We start from the raw sequence: 27885 nt of genomic DNA on the forward strand, positions 1-27885 counted from the left end.
GGTACACTTGCACATTTTATGTTAACCAAGGTGGGATTAGACACCTGTTTATGGCTATGTCAATGGTGTAAGATTACTGAGAAACAGGGTCCATTGACATTTCTAAAATATGGGAGTTTTAAAATAAGAACTATTGACAAATTAAGAGAAGAATTAGGTGAAATGAAACCACCATCTAGGTCTGTGCAATTGGAAGCCTTAAGCATGTGGGGAAAGAGCAGCACGGGACAAAGAGAGGGAGAGGTACCATTAAAGGTCTAAGAGAGCAACACGTAATTATGCAGATGCTAGATGAGATGAAGAAAAGTGTAGATGGAGGAAAGCTATAGTTGAAGGAACTAGGCTATATCCAGCAATTTCTAGTGAGATGCAGGAGAAAGGAAAGAAAAAGAATACAAAAGAATACAAAAGAAAAAGATAGGGAGACCAAAGAAGAAGAAAACAAGACAGTGATTCAGGGGATGATTTATTACAAAAGATGCTCGACCCCACCTTATGCAACTACAACTGGTAGTTCTGGAAGTAGTACTCCAGTAAGTAGTCCAGTAGTGACTGCTCCTGTAGAAAAAAGAGTGGTACAAATTGCGGAGACCACTTCAACTGTTACAGATTGCTCCACCACAAATTGCTCAAAGACAGATTGTTATACCATCTGTGGTAAATCCACCGGTCATACCTGTACCACTACAAGCCCCATATGTAGGAACTATACAGATGGTCACTCGACCAGTTGCTCCAGTGAGTAATAATTTGATTCCAGAAACACAAAGGAGCTGCAGGAAGGTTACCTATGACGGATGTGTCACTACTTGAAAAAATTCACAGATTGTAGTGCGCAGACCACCTCTAACCGCCCCAAGCACAAGGGGGGGGGAGTATTTGTATTATTACCACAATGTCCCAGGAAGAAAATATCCTGTTGGAAGAAGGCATCTTCCCACTCTGGTTTGAGGAAGCTGTTGTGTTAAAAAGACAAACGGCTCAATGAAAGTGATTAACCCAGATTCTGAGAAGGAGAGACTGCTAAACATCCCAAGATTAAAAACGGAGTTAGAAAAAATCATTAGGTGTTGCTTGAATTAGAATGCTTAAGCAATTATCAAGAAAAGGAATTGATTTTCGTATGAAAGAAATTACAAGACGATCAGCGACTACACATGAGAAATTGAGTGAATTGGCTCAGAAATATGATGTGCAGATTCCAAAAAGTTCTCATTACCAGTAGTGCTGTAGGGTACATTTAGATGACATTGCAGTCATAAACATGTGTCCTGCAGGAATGTGAATCCACAATATTGAATTAATAAAGTGAATTAATAAATGGAGTAATTTTAATCAATTGGAAACAAAATGAGCAAAGAAGTACGAGAAGAGAAACAGCCAGAATTAGCTAGAGAAAATAAAGAGGGAGAGGAAGAAGTAGTTTCAGCTTTTCCCCTTAGGGAAGAAAGAGGAGGAATGTATGTACACGTTCTTTAGAGAAGAGGTGATCTTACAGCATTTACAATTTTCCAAAATTGAGAGACAAATCTGGACAGTAGTGCACACAAGTTGGACAGTTTGTGAACATTTTGAAAGGTGTTTTGGAGTGATTTGGATACACTATTTGAGATTGTAGTGCCAAGTGATTTAAGTGCTGAATGTAAGACTGCTGAACAATCGCCACAAGATAAGCCACCTAGAAATTGCACCATCTTCCAAAGTTATGGAAAAGTCTGAATCAGTGATTACTTTCCTGAAAGACCGAATGCCACGAAAAGATTTAAATTAATCTAACTACACAGGAGCCCAAGGAAACAGTTCATGAGTATTATGAATGTTTGTTGCAGGTGCTTCAACAGTACAGAGGAAGAGAATATCCTGAAAAGAAGAACCTGGGGATTTTTGTTTCACAGCTTGTGTTAGTTGTATGACCAGAAATTAGTTTGCACATAACCTAGAGAGTAATCTGTTGGTAGAATAAGTCACTTGATGAGATCCTGCAATATTCAAAATATTGCAGTGATAAATAAGAAATCAAGCAAAAAAAGATTAAAGAGAAATTTATGCTAGCATAGACAAAGTTAGCGTAGAAAGAGTTTCAAAATACTTCTTTTGCTTGAAACCTTGGATGAATGCAATGTGTTGTTGTTCAACAGATGGGTATTCAGGGAAAATCTGGAGAATTTGGTGTTCCGCGGGTTAGAGGTACAGGGGTTCTCAGTGATCCAAATTCCGGAATAATAGTTTTGGCATTAAAAAAGATGACTCCTTGTCACATCTGTCACAAGGTGGGGCATTGGAAGCAGGAATGTAGATTGAGTCCAGATAATGCAAATGGTAATATGATGATGAAGAGAGGCGTTTAAATGCAAAATATGCCACTGCAACAGATGAAGAGACCAATGCATAAACAGGTCCCTACGATACAGGTTCCACAAACACAAATGATCCCACAAAATATAGGGAGCCCAAAATTCAACATAAATCGGATGCCAAAAGCACACCGAAAGTCTTTCCAGAATATGAATCCGAATAAGATTGAACAGTTAAAAAATGCAGGTAAGAATTGTTTTCAGCAATTTCCTGTTTTTGAGAGTGATGGTACAGGCTTAGACACTTTGCTATGATGGGGCCTGAGAGGGGAGGAAGATTTCATGTTTGGGGCAGTCTTGGAGGTTGACCAGAGTGGTCCTTATGTAGATGGTGAGGTGAATGGCCACTCGGTATCTTTTCTTGTAGATACTGGTGCTACCAGATCCAATGTTAGAACTGTGGAAGACCCAGACCTACCTCTCTCGGGAAGAAACACGCAAGTTGTAGAAATTTCAAATAGACAGATTACAGATTGAATATCAGAAGAGGTCCCTGTAAAAATAGGCACCTTTGAAGATAAACATTAATTTGTAATTTGTGACACGAGTCCGGTAAATCTGTGAGGAGGAGATTTCTTGTGTAAGCTAAATTGCAGTCTATTGTACATTGGATGGTGTTGAGCTGCAGATAAATGATGAAGATGTAGGATATAAAATGATTCAGCAAAATACAGCGGTAGGATTATTCCCTTTAATGGCAATTGAAGAATTGCCTGCTGATCTAATTAAGGGAGTGGAACCAGTTCAGATTTTTGTAAAAAAGAATGTGGTGTTCAAAGAACACCGCTGTATCACTTATCCCCAGAAACAATTGCAGGAATAATGCCCATAATAGAGGACGTTACAGAAAGGGATCCTGAGAGAATTAATTGCAGTTCCATTTCATTCTTGGATCATGGATTTACAGAAATCAAATGGAAAATATTGGATTGTACAGGACCTGAGGAAAATTAATGAGATTGTCGTCTCATGTTGTCCCATGGTACAGAAACCAGCAACAATATTGTTTCAGATTCCTTGTACTGTAGAATGGTTTACAGTCATTGATCTCCATCAGGCGTTTTTCTTGGCCCCAATACATGAACAGTTAGTGTTTTTGTGCCTTTGTATTTCAGCATTGAGTTTTAGCATGGGGCCAGAGTCCCACAAGGGAATGCAGAGTTTTTATCAATTTTGAACCAGATCTTGAAAAATAATCTGGGATCATTACAGAAGCCCTACAGATCAGTATTAGTGCAGTATATAAAGGATCTGCTTGTGGCATCAGAGACACAAGAAGCGTGTTAACAAGATACCATTGCTTTGTTAAATCATCTGGCTGAAAAGGGTCATAAAGTGTGTCCATGGAAATTACAGTACTGTCAGAAAGAAGTTCAATATCTGGGGCATGTAATTGAAAAAGGAGCTAGAAAGGTGTCACCAGATAGAGTGTAAGCAATTCTTCAAATGAATCCACCTCAAACATAAAAGGAAGATAGGATGTTTCTAGGAATCGTTGACTACTCTTAAAAGTGAATACCCAACTTTTCCTTGGTGACTAAGCCTTTACTGAGGCTGGCACACAGGTATTTCTCTGATCTGCTTCCATGAGACAAAAAATGTTTGAAAGCTTTCCTAGAGCTGAGAGAGAGTCTTTATTGTGCCCCAACACTAGAAATGCCAGACTACAGTAATGAGTTTTTTTCTTTTTTGCAGTGAGAGGGAGGGCTGCACTCTCAGTGCTGACTCAAAAACATGGAGATGCTCAGAAACCTGTTGCATATTTTTATACAACCTGTGACCCTTTTGCCCCAGGTCTGTTGCTGCAGTGAGCGCTAGTCTGGAAAAGAGTGAAACATGGTAATGGGATATCCGGTAATGGTCCCTCACTCTGTGGAACTTCTACTGACGAGAAGAAAACACAGCACATGGCTCATAACTGATGAACAAAATATGAACAGAGAATCTTGTCCTCAGAGAATATTGGGGTATATTATCAAGGGCCTGAATTCATGTGTTAGCAACCTTTTCCGGTTGCTAACGCATGAATTAATTATCGCCCTATTATCAAAGCGTCCCTAACTCCGGTTAGCGACGCATTTCATGCGTTATTCATCGCCCCCACGCTGGGCCGATGAATAACGCTAATGAGATGCAGGGTGGGCGTTCCCACGTCCAACCACATATAAAATGTGGTTGGAGGTGGGATTGCCTTATTCACAAGGCAGGCCTTGGGAGAAGGAGACCTACGATAAACGCATCTATCGCAGGTCTCCCAACGCCTGCTTTTAGTACATGTTAGGCATTGCTAACATGAGGGGGTGGATCATAAAGCTGAATCCACCCCCCCCATATTATCAAGGCACACATTAGCGCGTGAAAACAGCACTTGTTTTCACTCGCGAATGCGACCTATCAACGATTTCACATCGCCTGTTGGCTTTAGCGTTGATAATACGCTGCTAACGGACTTATTTGAAATCGGCGATAGATTTTTCCACGTTATCAACGCTGTGCGATATTTTTTGCACAGCGTTGATAATATGCCCCATTGTTATTAGGCGATGTAAGATACTGAGTCTTGCTATGTTGCTGCCAGTAAATTATGATGTTTGTGAAGAAGTTGAACATGATTGCCTAGAAGTCATGGATTTATGCATAACGCCTAGACCAGTTATAAAGGATGAAACATCGATTGAGCCAAATCATGTAATTTTTGTAGATGGCACATGTTTGAGAAATAATGAAGGTTCCCTAAGAGTAGCTTACGCTGTATGTAAAATAAATGATGTTGTTGAATCTTCATGGCTTCAAGAGGGTTACTTCAGCTCAAGTTGCTGAATTGATTGCCCTTATCGGAACATGATTAACTTCCCAGATGAGTCACCACATTTACAGATAGTCAGCATGGCTTTGGCATTGTCCATGGTTTTGGAAAGTTATGGTCACAAAGGGAGGTTATGACCTCTTCAGGATCCCCAATTAGGAACAGGGTGCTGGTGAGGATTTGTTGAATGCTCTCCAGTTGAAATTACAGTTGTTCAGTGTGCAGCTCTCAAAGTGGAAATGGTTCTATAGCCCAGGAAAATGGGTACGCAGATTCAGTAGCATGATATTGTTCTTTGTTGGCCTGCATACTTAATAGAACTTTCACATGCGAGTCTGAGGAGGAGACTCACTTTTCCATGTTGATGAAAGTGACCGATACCTGGGACAAATTAAAGCGAGCACAGGAACATTTCTCAGAGGCAGAACAGCAGAGTTGGAATAGAGCAGGTTGTGCAAAGAATGCCAATGACATTTGGATGTCAGCTGATGAAAGACCAGTGTTGCCTGATCGTTTCTTTCCAAAAACGTGATACGTACATGGTTACACACACTTAGGCAGGGACACAATGACCAGATTGTTTGCCAAAGTTGGTATAACCCCAGATTCAAGATTTTAGTAGAAAAGGTGTGCCGCAGCTGCGTGACCGATCAACAAATGAATTCAGGAAAAAACACATGTTATATTAAGTCAAATAGGGCTATCAGGTGGTCCCTTCAACTGGATGCAGATGGACTTTATCAAGATGCCTGTTTGCAATGCACTGAGATTTGCCTTAGTCATAGTATGTGTCTTTTTGAGATGGGTGGAAGCCTATCCGACTAGAAGAAAATTGATACCCAGGTATGGCATAGCGGTCTCTTTGGAGTCAGATAAGGGGACCCATTTTAACAATGAGGTCCTGAAAATGATTTTCACAGCATTACAAATTGAACAACGATTACACTGCAGATATTGACCTCAAGCCTCTGGAATTGAGAAGAAAATGAATGGGACTATCAAATCTTGTTTGGCAAAGGTTTATGCATCAACCTTGCTGAAATGGTCAGATACTTTACCATTGGTGCTGATGAGTAACCAAAGTATTCCTGATAAAAAGGCAGGTCTTTCTCTTCATGAAGTGTTGATGAGACGACCAATGAGATTACCTGCTGTACCTGCAAATGCACTGTTTAACATCTCAGATAATAGGATACTCGATTGCTGCAAGGGTTTGGCTGATGTAGTACGTTCCGTTTCTTACCAGGTTGCAGGTGCCACTAAAGATCCATATCAAGAACAGTACCACAACCTCAATCCTGGTGACTGGGTTGTGATCAAGAAGCCCATTTGGAAAAATTGTTTGGAGCCAAGGTGGAAAGGCCCCTTCTAGGCCATTTTGATGAACAATACTGCTGGTAAGTGTGGGGGAGTTCCAAACTGGGTGCACGTGTCGAACTCCAAGAAGGTGAGAAATCCAGAAGACAAAATCTTGCTCTTTCACCCTTAACCAAGAAGATTGGTGACTGCACCACCACAAGCGGAGAGAACATGTGGAGCTGTGGTATTGATATCTCACCAGCAGCAAAGTAAAGAAAGGGGTGAAGAACTACAACAAATTGCACCATTCCAAGTACCTGTTGTTGCACCACATGGCACTAAAGCCTCTAATAAAGTAGAAGCAGATACTGATTTTTAATATGAAGCAGAGACTGATTCTTAACATGAAACTGTGACTGAAACAACAAAACAGCAAGTAGATCCTGGTGAAGGCACAAGCACTAGATAAACAAGTGTCAACCATGTAGTTGAATTGCTATAAAATCATAATCAAAGAAGACTGAAACAGAGTTTGTCAATTGGTCGGATCCCAGTTACAATACAGGAAGAAACAGAGACATGTGACGAAAGCGACTCAGGAGGAAATCAACAAAAGATCAAAAAGACTAAATGTACCTTGTCAGAAGAATACAACAGTGTACTTATTAATTGAATGAAACTTTAAATGTCACCATCAATCTGTACGATGTGAGAGCTGAACTGTTTGTACCTTCATGATACTATAAAAATAAGCTGTGCTAGGGAAAATATATTTGCAAAGAGACTGCAATAAAAGAAAAGTAGACTAATAAAAAGCTTGACATTCATTTATTCTTATTTTTTAAAATCTTTTTATTTTACAGATCAACCTAAGCCCGTGTCTGTGCTAGAACAGTAGGAGTACAATTTTTTAGAGAACACAGAGAAGGGTTAAGGGTTTAATTTAGCTTGCTGAGAACAAATCATTTAAAAAAAAAAAAGAGAAAAATGTGCATCTCGAATTTAACTGCTTGCCTTCAATCTGCTTCTGAGGAGGACATGTGTTGCCTAAGAAATAATGTAAATATACTACGTGTGCAATCTTCATAACAACATTTATTATGATCACCATAGTATTCGTAGTGTTACACCTTACACCTGAGACAGATTATAGAAATGCAAAAACTACATAGCCTCTTTTGTTGCATAACATAGGGAAGATTACTCAACAAACCTTTATTGTAGATTAGTACAGGAATACACACGTGCTATGGGAGCTAAAGACTGCTATGTCTGTGCTTATCTATCGTCATGAGCATCAGAAGAAGTCAGGCATTATCACATACAGTTATATGGAATTCATGTAGCATGTTACTTACACTTCTATATAGACAAGAACATTTTGCATATTTCTATTCTAACTATGACTTAATAGTTTATAGAGCGTCGTTGATAGAAAGCATGAATTTACAGTCCCAAAGAAAAGAAATGGACACAGCCTGGTACTATTGTATGCCACACTAGTCTATAGACTGTGTTAAAGCTTATCAAAGTAATTTAACTTGTTTGATGCGCCCATTAGAAAAAGTTTTCATTATTGCTTTAGAAGCTAGAAAAAGTAACATAAAATATAGCAAATACAGACATAGTGATGTTTTGAAAAATGTTTGGAAGAAAGAAGATTAATTTAGAATTAAAATGGTTTATCCAAATTGAGATTAGACAGTCAACACAAAGGGAAAGTTTGTTCCTAAAGAAGAAGGGCACTCAAACGAAACAGACATGTGGGAATCAGTAGTTGCGAACATACATTCCAACTAATGGTAGAAACATGAATGGGAGCGTGTCTTTAGGAGTACTTTTTCCTAAAATGTATCATGCGACTAGTATAGATGCATTAACTATTGACTCTCACAAAAACAGGAGCCAAGGGGGAAACAGAGACAGGCCGCCCCCCACTCAAAAGTCTCTATTACAATAGTGGCTCGCTCCTCATTAGCTCAAAGGCTAAACAAGTGGAGAAAAAGTTAGTTTATGCGATAGAGAAATTATTTAGCTTCTATCCATAGTTTTACACTCCGTTGTAATGGTCAATCTGGCAATGTTGCCAGCATGTGTGTGTGTATGTCAGTGTCACCACTATGCTACATGTGTATCCTCCCTTCCAAGTGTGAAAAAAAGGGGGAGGGGAGATTGACAGTGTCTCACGGAAGCAACACCAAGGGGAGGATTGTATCAGACTGGTACTCGCCTGATTCCTCACTTCTCATCATCGACTACTGTCAACCTTTTAAAGAAAATGGGAGAAAAACCAACATAAAGAAAGTGCATATAGGTCCAACAACCCTGTGGTGTTGTGAGTGCTAGAAACCCAATGTGATATTTTTGTGCCCAATTGCGTGAAAAAACAACAAAATACCACGCTAAAAAGAGTGCAACTAACTGGCAACTCACGATTTTATTCTGTGCTGCTAGTTCACTCTGATTAAAAGTCAACCGACATGTTTCATCACTTTGTTTTTAGTGATTTCTTCAGGGTTTAGTTAATGGGTCAGCGTTTAGCATGCACCTTTCACAAGTCTTCCCTTATTGTACCTGTAGTTCATGGTGGGACACAACAGACAGACACACACAGATTCAAAGTTTCAGCAGGTAACACTGCGCCCAGTGCTCACTTACATATGACAAATTTCAGCTGTATCAATTTACCAGGTGGCCTGCCGTGATGAGCCTACCCGGCCCCCGTGAAAGACTGCGTCACGAGTGCGGTCCCTGTCTACGTACTGGGATGCTTTAAACCGCCAGGTGGTCGGTATCTGTTGTAAAAAAAGTAGTAAGCCAATGAAAAGTACTGTGCCTCTTTGGGCTCGTGTCCGTTGACTCACGAGCGCTCGAGACCCAGTGCATTCCCTTTGTCCCTCTAGTTACTTCCCCCGCTCCCGTTAGTTTGGCTAGCGCAACTCCTTACCGCTTCGGTGTGCTGATCTCGTCTCTGGCTCACCCCTCGTGTACTGCGGAGGTGCCGGCCGGCTGTTTACCAAGCCCGTTTCCGGGTCACGTGGGTAGACGTGACGTGCTGCGTCACGTATCTGCTTTCGGCGCCATCTTGGAGCGGGAATTTGTCAATAAGGGGGAAATGTATTCAATGGATTGCAATGTACTATGTGCCTAATTTAAAGCGAGAAGGTTTGCTCCACCCTCGCGATAAGTTACACATTAATCTACTTTTATATACCATCCGTTTTTTGTATAATGAAATATGTTGAAAAAGCGGAAAAAATGGGAGGAAACAATTTTTAAATACAGCCATTGGCTATGTTAAAGGGGGGCTCTCTAATGAAAACATTCTGGTTAAAAATGATATTCCTACGCGGAATACTGTGATTCCCAGATGTAGGGGGTACTGATATTCCGATGTTGATTCATGTGTCCCCTAAAGTTGTTATGCATTATGGTGGTGTACAGGTGTTTGTATTCCCTGTATATCTTACACCGTTTTTGCTAAGTGGGTACTACAGCTCTTGGGGTTATGCAGTTGTGATGATATGGGAACGTGCTCTAGGTCGTTGAGATCTTGTTCCATTCAATGACGTCGTTAAGGCCTTGATCAGCTGTTAGCTCTTCATAAATCCAGCGTGCCTCTTTCTTCGCAAGTCTGTTATTCATACTGTGTACCTCCCCATGTACTCTCTCCAACACAGTCCAGCGCAGATCTCTAGGTTTGTGTTTCAAACTGGTAAAGTGTTGTACTAGTTTGGTTGAGAGTTTTGCTGCCTTTAGGGTGCTGAGATGTTCTTGGATCCTCACCTTGATTTTTCTGGTGGACAGGTTAGTCTGTATATCACGTTTGTTTCCCCGTGCGGGGAATGCACCGTCTGCCCACTGACAGTGAAAACAAACTCCATCACCAGGACTAACGGAAGAACTTGGCATCTAAACAGTTTTAGTAACTGTAACACGTGCAACGTGATATACAGACTAACCTGTCCTTGTGGCCTATATTACATCGGGCTAACCACCAGAAAAATCAAGGTGAGGATCCAAGAACATCTCAGCACCCTAAAGGCAGCAAAACTCTCAACCAAACTAGTACAACACTTTACCAGTTTGAAACACAAACCTAGAGATCTGCGCTGGACTGTGTTGGAGAGAGTACATGGGAAGGTACACAGTATGAATAACAGACTTGCGAAGAAAGAGGCACGCTGGATTTATGAAGAGCTAACAGCTGATCAAGGCCTTAACGACGTCATTGAATGGAACAAGGTCTCAACGACCTAGAGCACGTTCCCATATCATCACAACTGCATAACCCCAAGAGCTGTAGTACCCACTTAGCAAAAACGGTGTAAGATATACAGGGAATACAAACACCTGTACACCACCATAATGCATAACAACTTTAGGGGACACATGAATCAACATCGGAATATCAGTACCCCCTACATCTGGGAATCACAGTATTCCGCGTAGGAATATCATTTTTAACCAGAATGTTTTCATTAGAGAGCCCCCCTTTAACATAGCCAATGGCTGTATTTAAAAATTGTTTCCTCCCATTTTTTCCGCTTTTTCAACATATTTCATTATACAAAAAACGGATGGTATATAAAAGTAGATTAATGTGTAACTTATCGCGAGGGTGGAGCAAACCTTCTCGCTTTAAATTAGGCACATAGTACATTGCAATCCATTGAATACATTTCCCCCTTATTGACAAATTCCCGCTCCAAGATGGCGCCGAAAGCAGATACGTGACGCAGCACGTCACGTCTACCCACGTGACCCGGAAACGGGCTTGGTAAACAGCCGGCCGGCACCTCCGCAGTACACGAGGGGTGAGCCAGAGACGAGATCAGCACACCGAAGCGGTAAGGAGTTGCGCTAGCCAAACTAACGGGAGCGGGGGAAGTAACTAGAGGGACAAAGGGAATGCACTGGGTCTCGAGCGCTCGTGAGTCAACGGACACGAGCCCAAAGAGGCACAGTACTTTTCATTGGCTTACTACTTTTTTTTACAACAGATACCGACCACCTGGCGGTTTAAAGCATCCCAGTACGTAGACAGGGACCGCACTCGTGACGCAGTCTTTCACGGGGGCCGGGTAGGCTCATCACGGCAGGCCACCTGGTAAATTGATACAGCTGAAATTTGTCATATGTAAGTGAGCACTGGGCGCAGTGTTACCTGCTGAAACTTTTAATCTGTGTGTGTCTGTCTGTTGTGTCCCACCATGAACTACAGGTACAATAAGGGAAGACTTGTGAAAGGTGCATGCTAAACGCTGACCCATTAACTAAACCCTGAAGAAATCACTAAAAACAAAGTGATGAAACATGTCGGTTGACTTTTAATCAGAGTGAACTAGCAGCACAGAATAAAATCGTGAGTTGCCAGTTAGTTGCACTCTTTTTAGCGTGGTATTTTGTTGTTTTTTCACGCAATTGGGCACAAAAATATCACATTGGGTTTCTAGCACTCACAACACCACAGGGTTGTTGGACCTATATGCACTTTCTTTATGTTGGTTTTTCTCCCATTTTCTTTAAAAGGTTGACAGTAGTCGATGATGAGAAGTGAGGAATCAGGCGAGTACCAGTCTGATACAATCCTCCCCTTGGTGTTGCTTCCGTGAGACACTGTCAATCTCCCCTCCCCCTTTTTTTCACACTTGGAAGGGAGGATACACATGTAGCATAGTGGTGACACTGACATACACACACACATGCTGGCAACATTGCCAGATTGACCATTACAACGGAGTGTAAAACTATGGATAGAAGCTAAATAATTTCTCTATCGCATAAACTAACTTTTTCTCCACTTGTTTAGCCTTTGAGCTAATGAGGAGCGGGCCACTATTGTAATAGAGCATTAACTATTGAACCAGCACACAGATACACCCATAGAACAGAGATGGGAGCTAAATTAGAAAGAGATATTTTTGAAGCTATCATTCCACCTGTAGGAGTCATTTTCAATGACAATAAGATTAGAAAACTGTCAACAAGCTGGCAACAAACACAATAGGAGCTTTCGCTAGTTGTAAACACTGAGCTGATTGCTATATGTTACATGGTTTTGCAGGATCGATTAGTGTTAGACATTCCACTTGCAGAAAAAAGGCAGAGTCTGCAAAATTCTTACTTTAACCCATTTCTGCTCTTATATACCTGATGAGATTAAGAACATAGAGGAATTTGCAAAGAACATCTCAGATTTAAAACCTGAATTAGAAGAACTGGAAACACCTAGGGCCTGATGCAGGTGCCCTAATACAGGTCGGAAACGGCCGAATTCGGCCGTTTCCGACCGGTATTACGGTTTTTAGATGTAGGGCATGCATTTACATAATCGGTATTTTACCGATTCTGTATTTACCGATTCGGTAAAATTACCGAATCGGTAAATACAGACTTGGTAAAATACCGATTTTGTAAATGCAGATGTAGCTGGCACATGTCAGAGTGCCACAGGGCTTTAAGAATTGGTATTTTACCACCCAATTCAATTGGGTGGTAAAATACCGAATACAGGTGTGCATGCACATTTGTGCATGCACACCTGTACAATGTGACACACAGACATGCCCTTAGGGCATGTCTGTGTGTCACATGGCACACAAGTCCGGAATTGGGGTGCAAGAGGGTGTCAAAGTGACACCCCCTGCACCCTTGCAAAAATTGGTATTTACCGAATCGGTAAATACCAATTCGGTAATGACCATTGATTCCTATGGGCTGCAATGCCCATAGGAATCAAAAGGCTTTACCGATTCGGTATTTACAGAATCGGTAAATACCGAATCTTAACGATTCGGTATTTACCGAATCTGAAATACCTACATTTCCCCCCTTCTAATTTACCACTTCTTAAATACCGAATCGGTATGATTCGGTATTTTAGAAGTGGTAAATTAGAATTACCTACATCGGGCCCCTAGTGTTTTAGAACACTTTGGAAAAGGAGTACACACAATTGGAACTTGAGGAGGTATTTTAAAGGCTGTACGTATACCAGTGCCAGCAGTTGGGCTACAATTGTTATGCTTATTTGCTTTGGTCAAAGGCTGTAGAGATTTGAATAGAGTTTGACATTAAACAATCATGAATGATGATCATTGAAATTTCAAAGTTTCAAAAGAAAGAGAAAGGATTCAACTGATCATGAGAGTGACATTTGAACAGAACTCACATGTGAAACAAAACTAGTGTGATGGTTTATAAACCATTGGATGGGGGACTAATAGAGTCTAAAAATAGAACAGAAAGAATAAATAATGTATTATGTTAAATGGGATGAAAAGAGTGCACACCTAATGTTAAACTTCCCTAAAGTCCTTTCAGGACTGCCTCAAAGCAGTGTGTCACTGAATGGGTGAAAACTGTCTCAAATTAAATTCCAAGAAAACTAATTTTATTTTTTTGGGGCACAGTAACGAACCCTGACCCTCTGAGTTGGTGGCCATCTGAGATGGGGACACACTCCATCCCTTCAACCTGTTAGGAATATGGGAATCAAGTTTGACTCAACCCTAATATTTGAACCGCAGGTCAAATTAGTTTCAGCAAGCTGCTTTGCCACTTTGTAATCTCTGAGACGTAATGTTACACTTGTTACCTGTGACTACCCATAAGACTGTTGTCCATGTAACCACTAAATTGGACTATGCTAACAATCTTTACCTGGGTCTGCCAGCATATCTTTTACAATGGCTGCGGATCAAACAGAATGCTGTCCACGCCTTATTCTTAAGACCCTGATTCGACAATCAGTGTCTGTACATATGTGCCAGCTTCTCTGGCTCCCGGTGAACAGCCACAACAAATTAAAGGCGATAATTTTCACCTGTAGAGTCTTGGAGAACGAGGGACCCCAGTACTTAAGATGCCGGCTCAGGCCCTACTTTCAGAGCAGATCCATCAGGTCCATCTCTAAGAGGCACCTGCAGATACCTAGGATCCATAGGGACAGACTAGGTGGAAGGTCTGTCACATTTTTGATGGCTAAGCTGTGGAATGTGCTTCCTCTCAAGGTTTTACTGGCTCCTTCTGAAAGTATCTTTAGGAAATGCCTAAAGACCTACCTGTTCAATGCTTAGTCTCTTCCCATCAGACATGTCAGTCCTGCTGCTAGCGACAGGACACTCCCTCGGGAGCAGCTGTGAGCTCTGTAAATGCCTTTGTATTTTAAACTAACATGTACTTGAAATGTGCTGATTCCCAATAGGCAATCAATGGTGTACGTGTAGGCGGCAGAAGAACTCTAACAGCAGTTTTTGCTGCGTAAAGAAGAAACTCGACATTGCTGAAATATGCACAATTTGATTTAGAAGCCTGACCTTAGATAATGTTTAGAGATGTTGTCATAACTATAGAATTAATTTCAGAGATTGTATTACTTTACTGTGCAACATTTTATTCTTGAATGTCATTAACTTCCTACTTACTTACTTTTTTCCTACAATATTTTAATAGAAGCTTGCACAGTTAAACAATAATGAACTGTTGTTTAATTTAAAAGAATGTATTACCAAATAGGAATTTTGTTCTTTAGTTAGTGGTTTATTGTTTTTGCAGTGAAACAAGTAGAGATATAGAAGGTCAATGAGTATGAGAAGCCCATGGGAACTATGCTTGATGTTTCCAGACTATACCCTCGCAAGACTGTCTGTAGCTGATATTCTAAAATGTTTAACACATGTATTTCAGTGGAAACGGAGGAGCTGAACTTGCTCTCTGACGATCCCAGTCCTCTTTTTGGCCTGTGGAGGAAGAAGCCAGCAACAATGTTTTCAATACTTTTCCTTGACTTTTATATTACTGTGTGTTCACAGGTAGCTAGATCTCTTTCTCTTCTATGCTTTTTGCTTGGATGATTGACTCAGACCTTTTTGGCAATGATAGCTACTGCTGCTAGTGTTTCTGTCCTTTACCTGACTCTCGTGGATTCAATAGATTGTTACTGCAATGCCTGCTTTTCTAAGACTCGGCTCAGTCTTATGAAATACTCCTAATGGGTATTTCTGCTATTTAACTTGATTTTGAAGCTTTGTGCTGCTTTGATTTCACTATTTTCCGGTTGATTTTCAAACTCTATGAGTTCCAAATAGACTCAGACTATATCCTGATTCTGTAGATTAGGGTATTTATTTCCATTATTGAACATTCTTAAATAAATTTGATTTTCATGATGACCTGCTCTAACCACTATATATTTTTATGAGATTTCTATAATATTATTTGAATGATGGACTACCTGATGAAAGACCCAAAATAAATAAAGATCTTTACTAATCTCTTAACGAGAAAAATAAAACTTTAAAGTGACAATACAACTCTCACAATTGACTGAACTTAAACTGTTATTTAAAGTATCTAACTTGCTCCATCTCTCCTAATACACAATTCAAAGGTCCATCACAGGAGAAGAAAGACGTAGGGGCAGATTTATGGAGGGCTTGCGCCACGTTTACGCCGCCGTTGCGTGACGCAACGGCACGGAAACGTGGCGCATCCCTGCGCCCTATTTACAACGTGACGCATCTAGGAGATGCGTCACGTTGTACAGCACTGCGCCATGAGGAGGCGTTCCTGCGCCATGAGGAGGCGTTCCTGCGCAGGGGGGGCGTTCCTGCGCAGGAACGCCTCCTGAAAGTGGCTGAGTGAAATCTATGAGATTTCACTCAGTCACTTTCAGGGCAATGCTGCGTCAAAACCCTGCGCCTGCTTGAAGCAGGCGTAAGGCTTGAGGCAGCATTGAAAGAATAGGCCCCCCCAGAGCATTGCTGGAGCTGCGTCGCGCTTGCGACGCAACTCCAGCAATGCGCCACATTTCCGGCACAGATGCGTCACGCATCTGTGCCGTTTTTGCACCATGGTGCGCCGCATTATAAATGCGGCGCACCTTGGGTGGCGGAGCTGTGGCGCACTGTGGCGCATGTTAACTGGTGCATCCCTGGGGATGCGCCAGTTAACATAAATCTGCCCCTTAGTTCTGGAAGGTGGGCTCAAATTGGACTTAAATAACCCTTTGAAATTACTTTGGGGCCCAGTACTACACTACCACAAGGATGAACTGTCTGGGGATTTGCCACTCATTGCATTGGGCAGAAATTCAAATTTTTCTTAAATGTTTTGTTTTACTATTCATACAATTCATGTTTACAACATAGGCACTGCTCTCCAAGATTGTGAACCCCAATGAGACACATAATAAAGTTCAGCAGAGCTACTTCTTAATGTAACAAGTTGCTTTTAGAATCAGTTTAGTGTGACCACCGTGTAAACCCAATCGCCGTAATCCTTCACAAATTCTCCAAACAAAGTAAGTGGATGAATACTGATTTATTTAGAGCGTCTACAGCACACCGCTTATTTCCCGATGCCTAGGCAGCCACTACTCCCCTTTCAAAAAGCCAAATTTCATGCTTATGGTGCATTCTAGAATGATGCTGTAGCTGCGCTGATGATGGATGAGAACGTATTTGCAGGCTGCAAGCAGGAAAAGGCTGACCTATAGGGCAGTCAGGCAGAGCCCAATGGGCTGGTCTGAGAAACCAGTGAGTTGGCTCTTTTTTGGGGTTGTTTGTGGGCCTGTCTTATGATCTTCTGTTGTTACTGTTAATTTCCACAACACTAAAGCAAACACTACCTATAGCAAGCACAATTCCATGTAGTCTTCCATACATCTCAAAAACTTATACACAGAATCTTTACAAATTAAAAACACGCCCAATTTGGAAACATGGGCTACTTTTGTAGATATCTAATTTATTAATGGGGGCCACTTTTATTTTGGCTCCTGAGCCTAGTTCCTGTCCGACCCTGACTAAAGTTTACACAACTACAACACCAACTCTGAAGATACACTTCAAAATAATTAAAGAACAACGCATTTTATCGAGTAGGGGGTGGCCATTTGGGATTGTTTTCTGCAGAGCACAACAATGCATAGCTTTGCACAAACCATTGTACTCCAGGGAGTGGCAGAGTTAATAAAATGGCTTTCTGGTGCTTTCCGCCAAGACAGCATCAAATATTATGAACAGTATTTCGAATTGAATCTTCTGAGTTTTTGCATTGTTTATTTCTTATCTACAGCATTGAGACACACTTCATATCACTGTGTTCGAATATCAGAAGGCCTAGCAAATGACGTGACTCTATTTTTCCTTTAATCTATTCGTATGCTGCAGCAAGATTAGCATTTAGTTGCATAGTTGACCTTCTCTTTGCCACATTATTTAGTTAACACACTTTGGTTTTCCAGTACCACATATTTCCAGTGCCCCGGATTGTAAGTGACAAATGTAGATCGTCACCATGAAAAACTTTGACTATGTCCAATGTACCCTACAGGTCTCCTACAGAAAGGGAGCTCATAGTATAGAGATCTCTACTTGGAGTTCATAATTATTTATATGGTAAGCCACAACATCACCTCACTGGAGCTGAAGTGTTTGTTCTTTCTAGATCTGGCAAAGCAGATGCTTGCAAAGCAGCAAAAGCTTCCTTTTAATTAATCAGGTCCTTAGTGTGAAAGCATACAGATGATGATGCGATGAGTGGTCAATAACAGTGCAACTCAATGACACTTACCACTGGGCTAATCCTCCAGTTGATGGATAAGAGAGTTTGGTCCAGCCCTCTGGTACGTTATCGTAAAACAGAGCTGACTGTTGGGACTCCATGTCCGGAGAGATTGTTAGCTCCCCCTGCAGTGTAAAAACAGCATGGTATGATTTGGATCTTTTGAAATCTAGACTTACAATTGTCATAGAATTGAACAAGAGTCCTTGTCCTACAACTAAGCAAAGCATCACTTTAAGCTTTACAAGTGTAAATCAACAGAAAGAAAATAAATGTAATCCTGCCTTTAGACCAAGGTTCAGTTCCTTCAGTGATCTGCGTATCTCTCGAATTAAAGTATTCATCCTTTCGCACTCCTGGAAGCAGACAAGAATGTAAGGGCTCCTTTCTGTCGTCTTCTGCATTATTTCCATTATGCTAAATTCTTCAGGCAGTTTCTCCAGAATATCATCCAGCACGTTTTTTACCTAGATACATGTACAAATAATGCATTAGTCCAATTTTAGATAGTTTTATGGTTGAACTAATTTACTTGGCAGTAACACACATCCGCCCACTCTAGATACTTTGGACAGTTTCACATCATAAATCTTTCAGAAAGCATGCAGCTTTTCATTTGCTAGCCAATTTCTGGGAACCTTAAGGCACTCTGGCATACAATGTTCTGCACATATTTATTTTATAGCTTACATTGCCTCTACGAATCCCTTCCTCGTTTCCTGAGACAGGAAAACTAGAGTTTGAAAGCTGAGACTGCAAGCTCCACCCACCCACTCCACGTGCTATAAAGCGGCTGCCACTCCTAAGGTCCTTCTTTTCTTTCCCAGTCTGTTGGTTGCAGGGAAGACCTGTGTGAGGCTGCCCTTAGGCATAGGCCTCATCCTCCGTGTGATCCCGCTTTTCCTGACTTGCAGCTGATTCAGGGTACATCATAGGATTCTGCTGTGGGAAATGTGCGACTCGACCCTATCTTGTTGCGCATGTGCAGATGGGCCGGTTTGGCCTAGTATTCTGACATGTAGGAAGGAAAAGTGCAATGTGCGACAAACTGCACTGCACCTTGTGGATGTATGTTTTATCTGCTGGGCTCCCATGGAAAGTGGTTCCGACTTGCCTTTTGTGAGTAACCAATGTTTAGTTTTGTTTGCTCCTCCTCCTTGGTTGCTGTAGAGCCAGTGACAAGGATTTGATGGCTCTTGGCCTGATTGGATGGCTGCAACGTCTGCATGCATAAGCATCTGTGCAGTCTACCTAAACATTGCTCATGCAAACTTAAAGAACGGAGCTCTGAGTAATGGTCTCCAGAGGATAGTTCACCGGTGCAATTTCCCCATTATTACCAAAGCTTTCCAGTGTATGGAGCAGCAGTATGGACTGCCACACCGTTTGCATGCTTGTACACCACCAAGGATATGGCAAACCATACCCTGGACATTGCAACATTGCTCGTGCCACATCATGTTGCTGTGCAGTTGTGAGGACTGGGGTTGGTATTTCATCCAATATGTGGCGAGTCTCAATGGCTTACCACACATAGACCCAATGCCCCCAATGTGTGAAAAGCCAAAGTGACTCACGATATACTGGATCTTACTCGTAAATTGCAACATCTCCATGCTTGGGAATCAACAAATCCATCTGAACTTTGTGATGTGGTGGGCTACTGCAATAGTTGAGGTATGAGCACTGGTCCACTAAAGCTATTCACCTTCTAAATCAGTCCAGTGTGTAATCGGCCAGTGCGGCAAGTCACGTAGTGCAGCATGTTGCATATTGCACCTGATGAGCATAGGCCATTATAGCGTGCCACATTTTAGGCAACACACGTAACCACATTTTAGGCAACACACGTAACCACATTTTAGGCAACACACGTAACCACATTCCTTTATCAATGGGCATCTCCATAGGGATGTATAATCCAGCCATTTCAAAGTGAATGCCATTACCATGCATGCCTTTACAATGCACATGCCTTTACCAAACATGCCTTTACGATGAATTTAGTTATAAAAGCATGAATGGTAAGGGCGTATGCGAGGTAAAGGTTGTACAAGCCATTATATGTATTTTAAAGGTAAGTGTAAACGCTTTACATATTTATAAAGAGTTTATAATTTCCTGTAAAATACTTCAATTTTGGTGATAACAGCATGCTTGGTAAAGACATATGCATGCTGAAAAAATGTACAGTTGGCACAAACAGTTGTTTTGTGCATTTGTATATATATATATTTTATGTATATGTATATAGATGCATATATATTTATATACACAAATACGTGTGTGTGTGTGTGTATATATATGTGTTAAATACACACATATATATTCTTAAAACCCCACACAATCTCAACCCACACCCACCCCCAAACCCATCCTAAATCCTAAAATTACCCTTACCACCCCAAAACCCTTTCCCACCCTAAACCCTAAAATTACCCTTGCTGCCCCAATACACATACCTATCCTAAACCCTAAAATTACCCTTCCTATCCCATAAACCATACCCACCCTAACCCTATAATTACCCTTTCCATGTCAAACCCTGTAAACCTCAAACCATAAAATTAACTTGTCACTCAAAAACCCAAACACACCCTAAACCATGAAATTACCGTACCCACCCACGCCCTAAAAATGCCCTTACCACCGCAAAATTCGTACTCACACTAAACGTTGAAATTACGCTTAGCACCCCAAAACGCATACCCACACTAAAATTACCATTGCCACCCCAAAACCCATACCCTGACAAACTCTAAAAATGCCCTTACCACCCAAAACCCATGCTCAACCTAAACCTTAAAATTACATTTGCCACCCCAAAACATATACCCACCCTAAAACCCATACCCACCCTAAACCTTAAAATCACCCTTGCCACCCAAAAATCCATTTCCACTGTAAACCCTAAAAATTACCCTTGCCACCCAAAAACCCATATCAACCCTAAACCCTAAAATTACCCTTACTACCCCAAAAACCATACCCACCCTAACCCTATGATTACCCTTTCCATCCCAAAACCCATTACCCCTAAACCACAAACTTACCCTTGTCACCCAAAAAATCATACCCAGCCTAAAGCCTAAAATTACCCTGCCCACCACAAAAACGTGTACCCAGTCTTAACCCTAAAAATGCCCTTACCACCCCAAAACCCATACCCACCCTAAACCCATCCTTGCCACCCAAACCCCCATACCCATCATAAACCCTTAAAATGCCCACCCTAAACCCTTTATAAAAACGTCCCTAATATATATATATATACACTTTATGTATATATATATATATGTATGTTATGTATATATATATACACACTCACACAAACACACAGGCAAATACATGAATGCTTAATACTTACCTAATACTTAACATTTAACGTGCATATGCCTTTACCATTCATGCCATACGTGGTAAAGGCATATTAGATGTAAAATCCTGCATGGTAATGGTTATGCATGGTAACAGTCATATTGTAATGGCTGTTTCCCCTCCAGAGTCCACCTGAAACTAAGCTGTCATTTTCAGGTGACTTTATTGACCTAAGAATGTTATAGGCCTGAAACCTTTATTTTGAACACACTAGGGATATCTGTGATACTTTTTAGAACGCGATGCTTGGCATCGATGTGGCCTCAATATGATTACTGTATGCTATGAACAGTTTGGGTATATTACCTGCAGGCCTGCTGCCAATGTCAACACAAATATATTTCGGAGCGTTTTGTTTGTCAATAAACTAGAACATGGGCATTACAATCATACTCCAAAACAGTGGTTCTGAGCCTTTGGTCCTGGGACCCCTGGGGGTCAAGGAAGCCTACTCCAGGGATCCGGGACTGCTTCGAAAATTAAATGAAATGAAATGAATGAAAAAGAATTTCTAAAGCGCATGGCTGCCCTTGAGCGTCCCAGCGCTACGTGTACACACAGACAGACCTCCTCTGAACCGCATCCAGAGATGTTAGTCATTCTGGGGGAAAAGGAACGTTTTCAGAGATTTTCGGAATCTGGTCAAGTTAGGTTCTTTCCTCATTGATGTTGGGAGGGAGTTCCATAGCTGACCCGCATTTATTGAGAAGCGGCGTCCTCCGGCCCTTGCTCTTTTTGCTCTCGGGATAGCTACCAAGTTTTCCTCGCCAGAGAGGAGCGTTCGTGATGATTTGTAAGGGCGGATCAGATCTCTGAGGATCTGAGGGCCTGTGCCTTGGAGGACTCTGAACACTGTACAGAGCGCTTTGAATTTCACTCTCGCTCTTATGGGCAGCCAATGGAGTGCTTTCAAGGCCGGTTTCGCTGACTTTCTTCTGGGTGTATTCGTCAGCAGTCTTGCGGCTGCATTCTGTGCCCTCTGGAGCACGTCCAGGGTGTATTCCGGTGCAGCCAGGAAAAGGGCGTTGTTATAATCCAGTCTTGACAAAATAAGGCCCTGTACCAGCAATTTCCTGGAGTCTAATGGGAGTAAGGGCATAACTTTCCGTATTGAGCGGAGCAGCCCATAGCAACACCCTGCGGTTTTTTTCGCCTGAGTGTGCATCGACAGCTCCGGTTCAAGCCAGACGCCAAGACTTTTTATGGATCCCTTCGGGGTCGGAGGATCTCCTAAGCAGGCCGGCCACATACATTTGGGGAGGGAGGTGCAGAGATTTCCCAGCAACATCACCTCGGTTTTGGAGGCATTAAGCTTGAGTCTTGAGTCGGCCATCCATGCCATGATGTTGGTAAGGCAGGCGGCAAACTTCTCACCATGGTTTTCTGCGAGCGAGAGCGAAACAATCAATTGGGTGTCATCCGCGTACGTTGCGAGTTTCACTCCAAAGGGTGCGACCTCCCCCTCCAGTGGGGCCATGTAGATGTTAAAAAGCGTAGGGCTCAGTGATGAGCCCTGCGGGACACCACACTGAAGGGGGGTGGGCACTGATCTATTGTTGCCCTCGCACACTTGATATGTTCGATCACTCAAGAATGACGTTAGCCAGGTGAGCGCCAGGCCTCTTACTCCCAGCTCCTCCACCCGGTGGATCAAGATCTTGTGATCCACCGTGTCAAATGCCGCGCTCAGATCCAGGAGGACCAGGGCTGCTGATCCTCCTGAGTCTAAGATGCACCTGCCCTCTTCTACCATGGTGATCAGCGCCGAGTCAGTGCCCTGACCGGGCCGAAAGCCAGTCTGGGTGTGCCGTAACAGCTCGTTGGATTCCAAAAAGGACGAGAGTTGCCGGTTAACCCATTTCTCAGCGATCTTTCCCATCCCTGGCAGTAAGGAGATTGGCCGAAAGTTGGACAAATCGGCGGGGTCAAGGCCCGCTTTTTTTAGCAGGGCTTTTACTATAGCCTGCTTCCAACTGGGGGGGACCTTGGCGGCGGCAAAGGAAACTTTGAGTAGATCTACTGCCGGACCCGCTATGACATCCGTAAACTGCTTTAGGATGTACATAGGCATGGGATCCGTCGGAGAGCCACTTTTTTGCGCGGCCAGCTCTTTACAGAAAGCTTCCCTAGTGATCGGGGCAAACTTGTCTAGCACGACTCTATCAGTGGCCAGACAGCTCTCCCCTAAGGGCGGGCTCTGACGGGGCAAGGGGAGGCCGGCTATGATGTTTTGAATTTTCTGGTCAAAGTACTGGGCCAGAAGGTTACAGCGGTCCGTACTCCCCTCTGAGGGTTCTGGAGATACTGGAACTTTGAGCAGCTCTTTGAGAATTTTATAGGTTTCCCTTGAAGAACTGGCTGATGATTTTATCCTATTTTCAAGGTAGGCCGCTTTGGTGGCATTGCGTGCCACTTTATACGTTCTCATGGCTGCCCTGTACTCTTCTTTGGAGTTTCCTGCCCAGTTTTTCCGCCAGTCACGTTCTTTCTTTTTACAAATTTTTCTCAGAAGACCCAGCTCTGGGGTGAACCATAAGGATTTGGGGCCCCCCGTCTTCCTGTTGGCTATTTTCAGGGGAAGTACCGCATCTAAGGCTGTGCTGAGCCATTCGCAGAAAGCCTCATCTGCCTCTATAGGATCCCTATTAAGCACCGGGATGGTATGTGTCAGCTTGCGTGTAAGATCGCTGACCGGGAGTTTCGACCATACCCTTACTGGTACTTGTGCTGTGGCTATTAATGATAATAACAGATAGATCTATACTACTATAATAAAGCAGAAACTTTCAGGCTTTGAGGCGGGTAAAGTCGGGAACCACTGCGCCAATCTACACACCCGATACACCGTTGAAATCAGCAGGGTGTGTAGATGGTTATAGGCTACATAAATTAAAAAAATAAACGTTATTTAAAATTTTAGATTAAAAAAAAAAGTAGCCCCTCAAAAGTAGCGCCAGCCCGACGTGCGTGGTCACGTTAGGAGCAAGGGGAGGAGCGGCGTCCGAGGAGCAGCGAACATGGCGCGGGGGAGGAGCAGTGACGTCAGGAGCAGAGGACCAACGACGGAGGAGGAGCGGCGGACATGGCGCAGGGGAGGAGCGGTGGTGCGAGCGGACAGGCGGGAGCAGCACCGGCAGAGGTAAGGGCACTTATATCGGGGCAGGCGGGGGACGGGACAGGCCGGGCCGGGCCGGGCGGGGGATGGGACGGGCGGGCGGCGGTCGGGGAAGCCTGAGGACAAGAAAGAGGACGCAAACGGTGCACTACAAATGTCAGAAAAACGGTGCATTACAGGAGGAAAAGGAGGGAAAAGTGATGGGTAGCCAGAGGGGTTTTAAACTGCGTCCCTTGGGTGGAGTGGAGGGAAGGGGGTGGATAACGTGTGCACGAGGAAAAAGTGACGTGTGCAGGTTACAAAAGTGGGGCGGGCGGGGGCCCTGAAGCAAAGTAAATTACAGGAGTAAAAAGTGACGTCTGCAGGTTACAAAAGCAGGGCGGGAGGGGGCCCTGAAGCCTAATTGCTCCCGGGCAACGTCGGGATGGGCTGCTAGTATAGTATAAATTCAGAAGCAAAATGGACAATTGAAAATATTAAAATGTGTAGGAATCTGAACTGGAGGCTACCAATTAAACTAGTATCCTCAGATTTAATAGTGGAAGCAGTGCAGGTGCATCAAACAGAACAGTATGGATGATGACGAGTGGCCTCAATTGAATTTATGGAAGCTACAATCTTCTTATTAAAATCCAAATTTAGAAATGTTAAATATTTGTGTGTGAATTAAATAAAATATTAAATATTTTGTGTATTTGTTGGATGAATGTTTCTGTATTTTTGTGTGTATTGTTTTTGGGTTCGGATCATCAAAAAAGGTAAAGGACTGGGTTCTCGGCTTCCATTAACGACTCAGTGGGGGTCCCCAGATTCCAAAAAAGGATGCAGTGTGGGTCCCCAGGTTACATTACAGTAAAGGTTCATTGGGAATCCACTGAAGTAAAAAGGTTAAAACTCACTGCTTTAGAACAAACATATATGTAAAGACCAATCAATTACCTATGACGAGGGTATACCATGCAAATGCCAAGAATCACCATTTGGTGTAAGGGGCTAAAACCCATACCTGTGTAGTTTAACAATATTAGAGGCAGCATTTTCAGAAACTCAAGGGAGCCCACAAATCTGGCTAATATGTGCATATGCAGTGACCTTGATAAAATATGACGGGAGAGTCGATATGTCCATCCAGTAAGTAGAGCAGAACAGAACGAGCTGTGTTCATGCAAATATTAGGGCGGCTCCAAGCGTTAAATTAAATAAAGCAGTTCTTATGACTCGATCAAGCATATATCACTGCTGATTTGTACCCAAATCAGCACAGAAATGCTTCATAAATGTAGCTTTTTGAGTGAGAGGAAAAATTGATGTGTTGATAAGTCCAATACGGTAATTGATAACTGTAATTGTAGTATGACTGCCGCTGTCTGGTACAGTCTCAGTGCTGTATTTGGAGCTGACTTTTGTAGCTGTAGCTAAAACGTATTTCTTTAGGTGTGTGTTAGGACAAAAACGTCCTTTGCATGGAGATGGACATGCACCCCAGACATGTGTGCCAAACAGTATAGATGTCAGGATCCCTAATACTGATTTTTGTTGTAATGGGTGAACACGTAACATGTGTGCGCACCATGACATTGGCCTGTCTCACAGATTGCCATCTTTTTGGACAGGAAGGTGTGGCCAAAGCACTACCTTCATAGTGGTGAAAGGCTATTGTCATTAGCCAGGAGTTAAGCATCACCAATGCAACGGTAATAGCATACTGTGTAGTGATCAGTAGAAGTGAACAGGCACTTTCTGTACCTGAGTCACTGGACTGAGGTATACAGGCTCACTAACTTAAAGATCCGCTGCTGTGTGCTCAACTCACCTTTGATCTACATTGTTGTCATTTGTAGTGCTGCACAGTGCGTGTGTGACATAAATGTACTGGGTGTTATGTACGCCAATAAATGGTACAATAGAGGGATAATACCGTACTGTGCAGTACGTGTAGTAGTATGTGGTGGGTGTATGTGTGCCTGTGAATGGTACAATACATAAGGATGTAGTGCTGTGCATGTATGCTATATGCATGTAAGGGGTTTATGTGTGCCTGTGAAGTGCACAATCCATGGAAGACTCTGGGTTCCATTTAGGGAGAACCAGAGCTAAATGGAGAAACATGAGAGGGGAGGTAGAGGAATTTCCTCAGCCAGATTTGTGTATTACTGCATTCCTGTAAGCTAGGTGGAACACACAGGCTCTCCAGTACACTTCAAAGAGTGCTCTTTGATTCGCAGAGAGGTTACTGGGAAGTAGTCTGGGCAGATCTCAGGAAGGAGATGGGGTTGATAGGAGACTCATAAAGAGTAGGGCAGAGACCCTGGTGTAGCAATTTGCAATACATATCACTGTGGTTGACATCCAGGTGTGAACCTCTAGTCACTTCCATGGCCTGTGTAGTGAAGCTGTCATATTTGGAGCCACATCTGCCATGACAGCCTGCTTTCCAAAGGATGAGAGAACAGGAGAGGTACTTCAAAAAGAAGCAGAAACCAAACATAAACTTAAAACCTCAGACTCTAAATCACATTTGGTGTCTGGAAATGGACTATAGGAAGAGGAACTTAAGACTCAAATAATTGCGAACTGTCATGCAGCCAGTGGGGCTGTGTGAGGAGAAGAAGCTATGCCTATGAACAGGACTGGGGGGTCAAGGCCTGCTAGTCTCCCAGGTGGGTGAGGTAGCATGACCCGGGAAATCCAAGACCACTTGCCCTGAAGCACCAGTGCCTGCCTGCTTGCCAAGACCAGTGTGTCCTGTGAGGAAGAAGAGAGTGTCAGAGGGAGCAAGGTCCAATGGGGGAATCCTGGTGAGTGGATCCCCGAAGCAAGGTGTGAGGAGACAGCTGGTACACCAATTGGGTCGTTCACTGTGTGCAGTGTTAAGTTGGGGACCCCATATGTCAGGTGGGGCCGTCGTAAAGATTGCTGCCATGGCAATCGGGCTGTGTCCCATGTTTGGAAACAAGTTGGTGACACTGTATGCCAGATGGGGCCACTGTGAGGATTGCTCCTCTGCTGATCAGGCCATAGCCTGTGTTTATTAACAAGTCTGCAACCATAGATGCCAGATAGGACGGTTGTGAAGACTGTTGCTTTGCCGATCGGGCCGGAGCCAGTGCACAGAAGAGGAATGGCGACCCACTATGTGAGATGGGGCCACCAGGACCAAGCAAGAAGCATGGTCTGATCGAAATCATCAAAGGAGGGACGAGGCCGCTGTTGTAACCCTAGTGGGCCTGACCAGTACCAGGATTGTCACCCGGCCATCCTTGGGAGGAACCAATACCACTAGCTTGAGGGTAGCAGAACTCAGGGATCCACCTATGAAACACTAGAGCCCTGACCTCAGTGGATTGTGTGTATCGTTTGTG

General features: G+C 42.9%; 1 protein-coding gene across 1 annotated transcript in view; it reads right to left on the reverse strand.

The window, feature by feature from the left end:
- DNAH11 (dynein axonemal heavy chain 11) overlaps positions 1-27885 on the reverse strand; it is a 3435931-nt gene that overhangs the window by 65441 nt on the left and 3342605 nt on the right. Inside the window, exons 79-80 of the mRNA XM_086939827.1 lie at positions 18315-18497; positions 18040-18155 (exon numbers count right to left, since the gene is read on the reverse strand). Coding sequence (XP_086795953.1) covers positions 18040-18155; positions 18315-18497 — 299 coding nt within the window. The remainder of the gene's footprint in view (positions 1-18039; positions 18156-18314; positions 18498-27885) is intronic.

This window comes from Lissotriton vulgaris, chromosome 10 (assembly GCF_964263255.1).
Source record: "Lissotriton vulgaris chromosome 10, aLisVul1.2, whole genome shotgun sequence".
In the NCBI taxonomy this organism is placed as follows: domain Eukaryota; kingdom Metazoa; phylum Chordata; class Amphibia; order Caudata; family Salamandridae; genus Lissotriton; species Lissotriton vulgaris.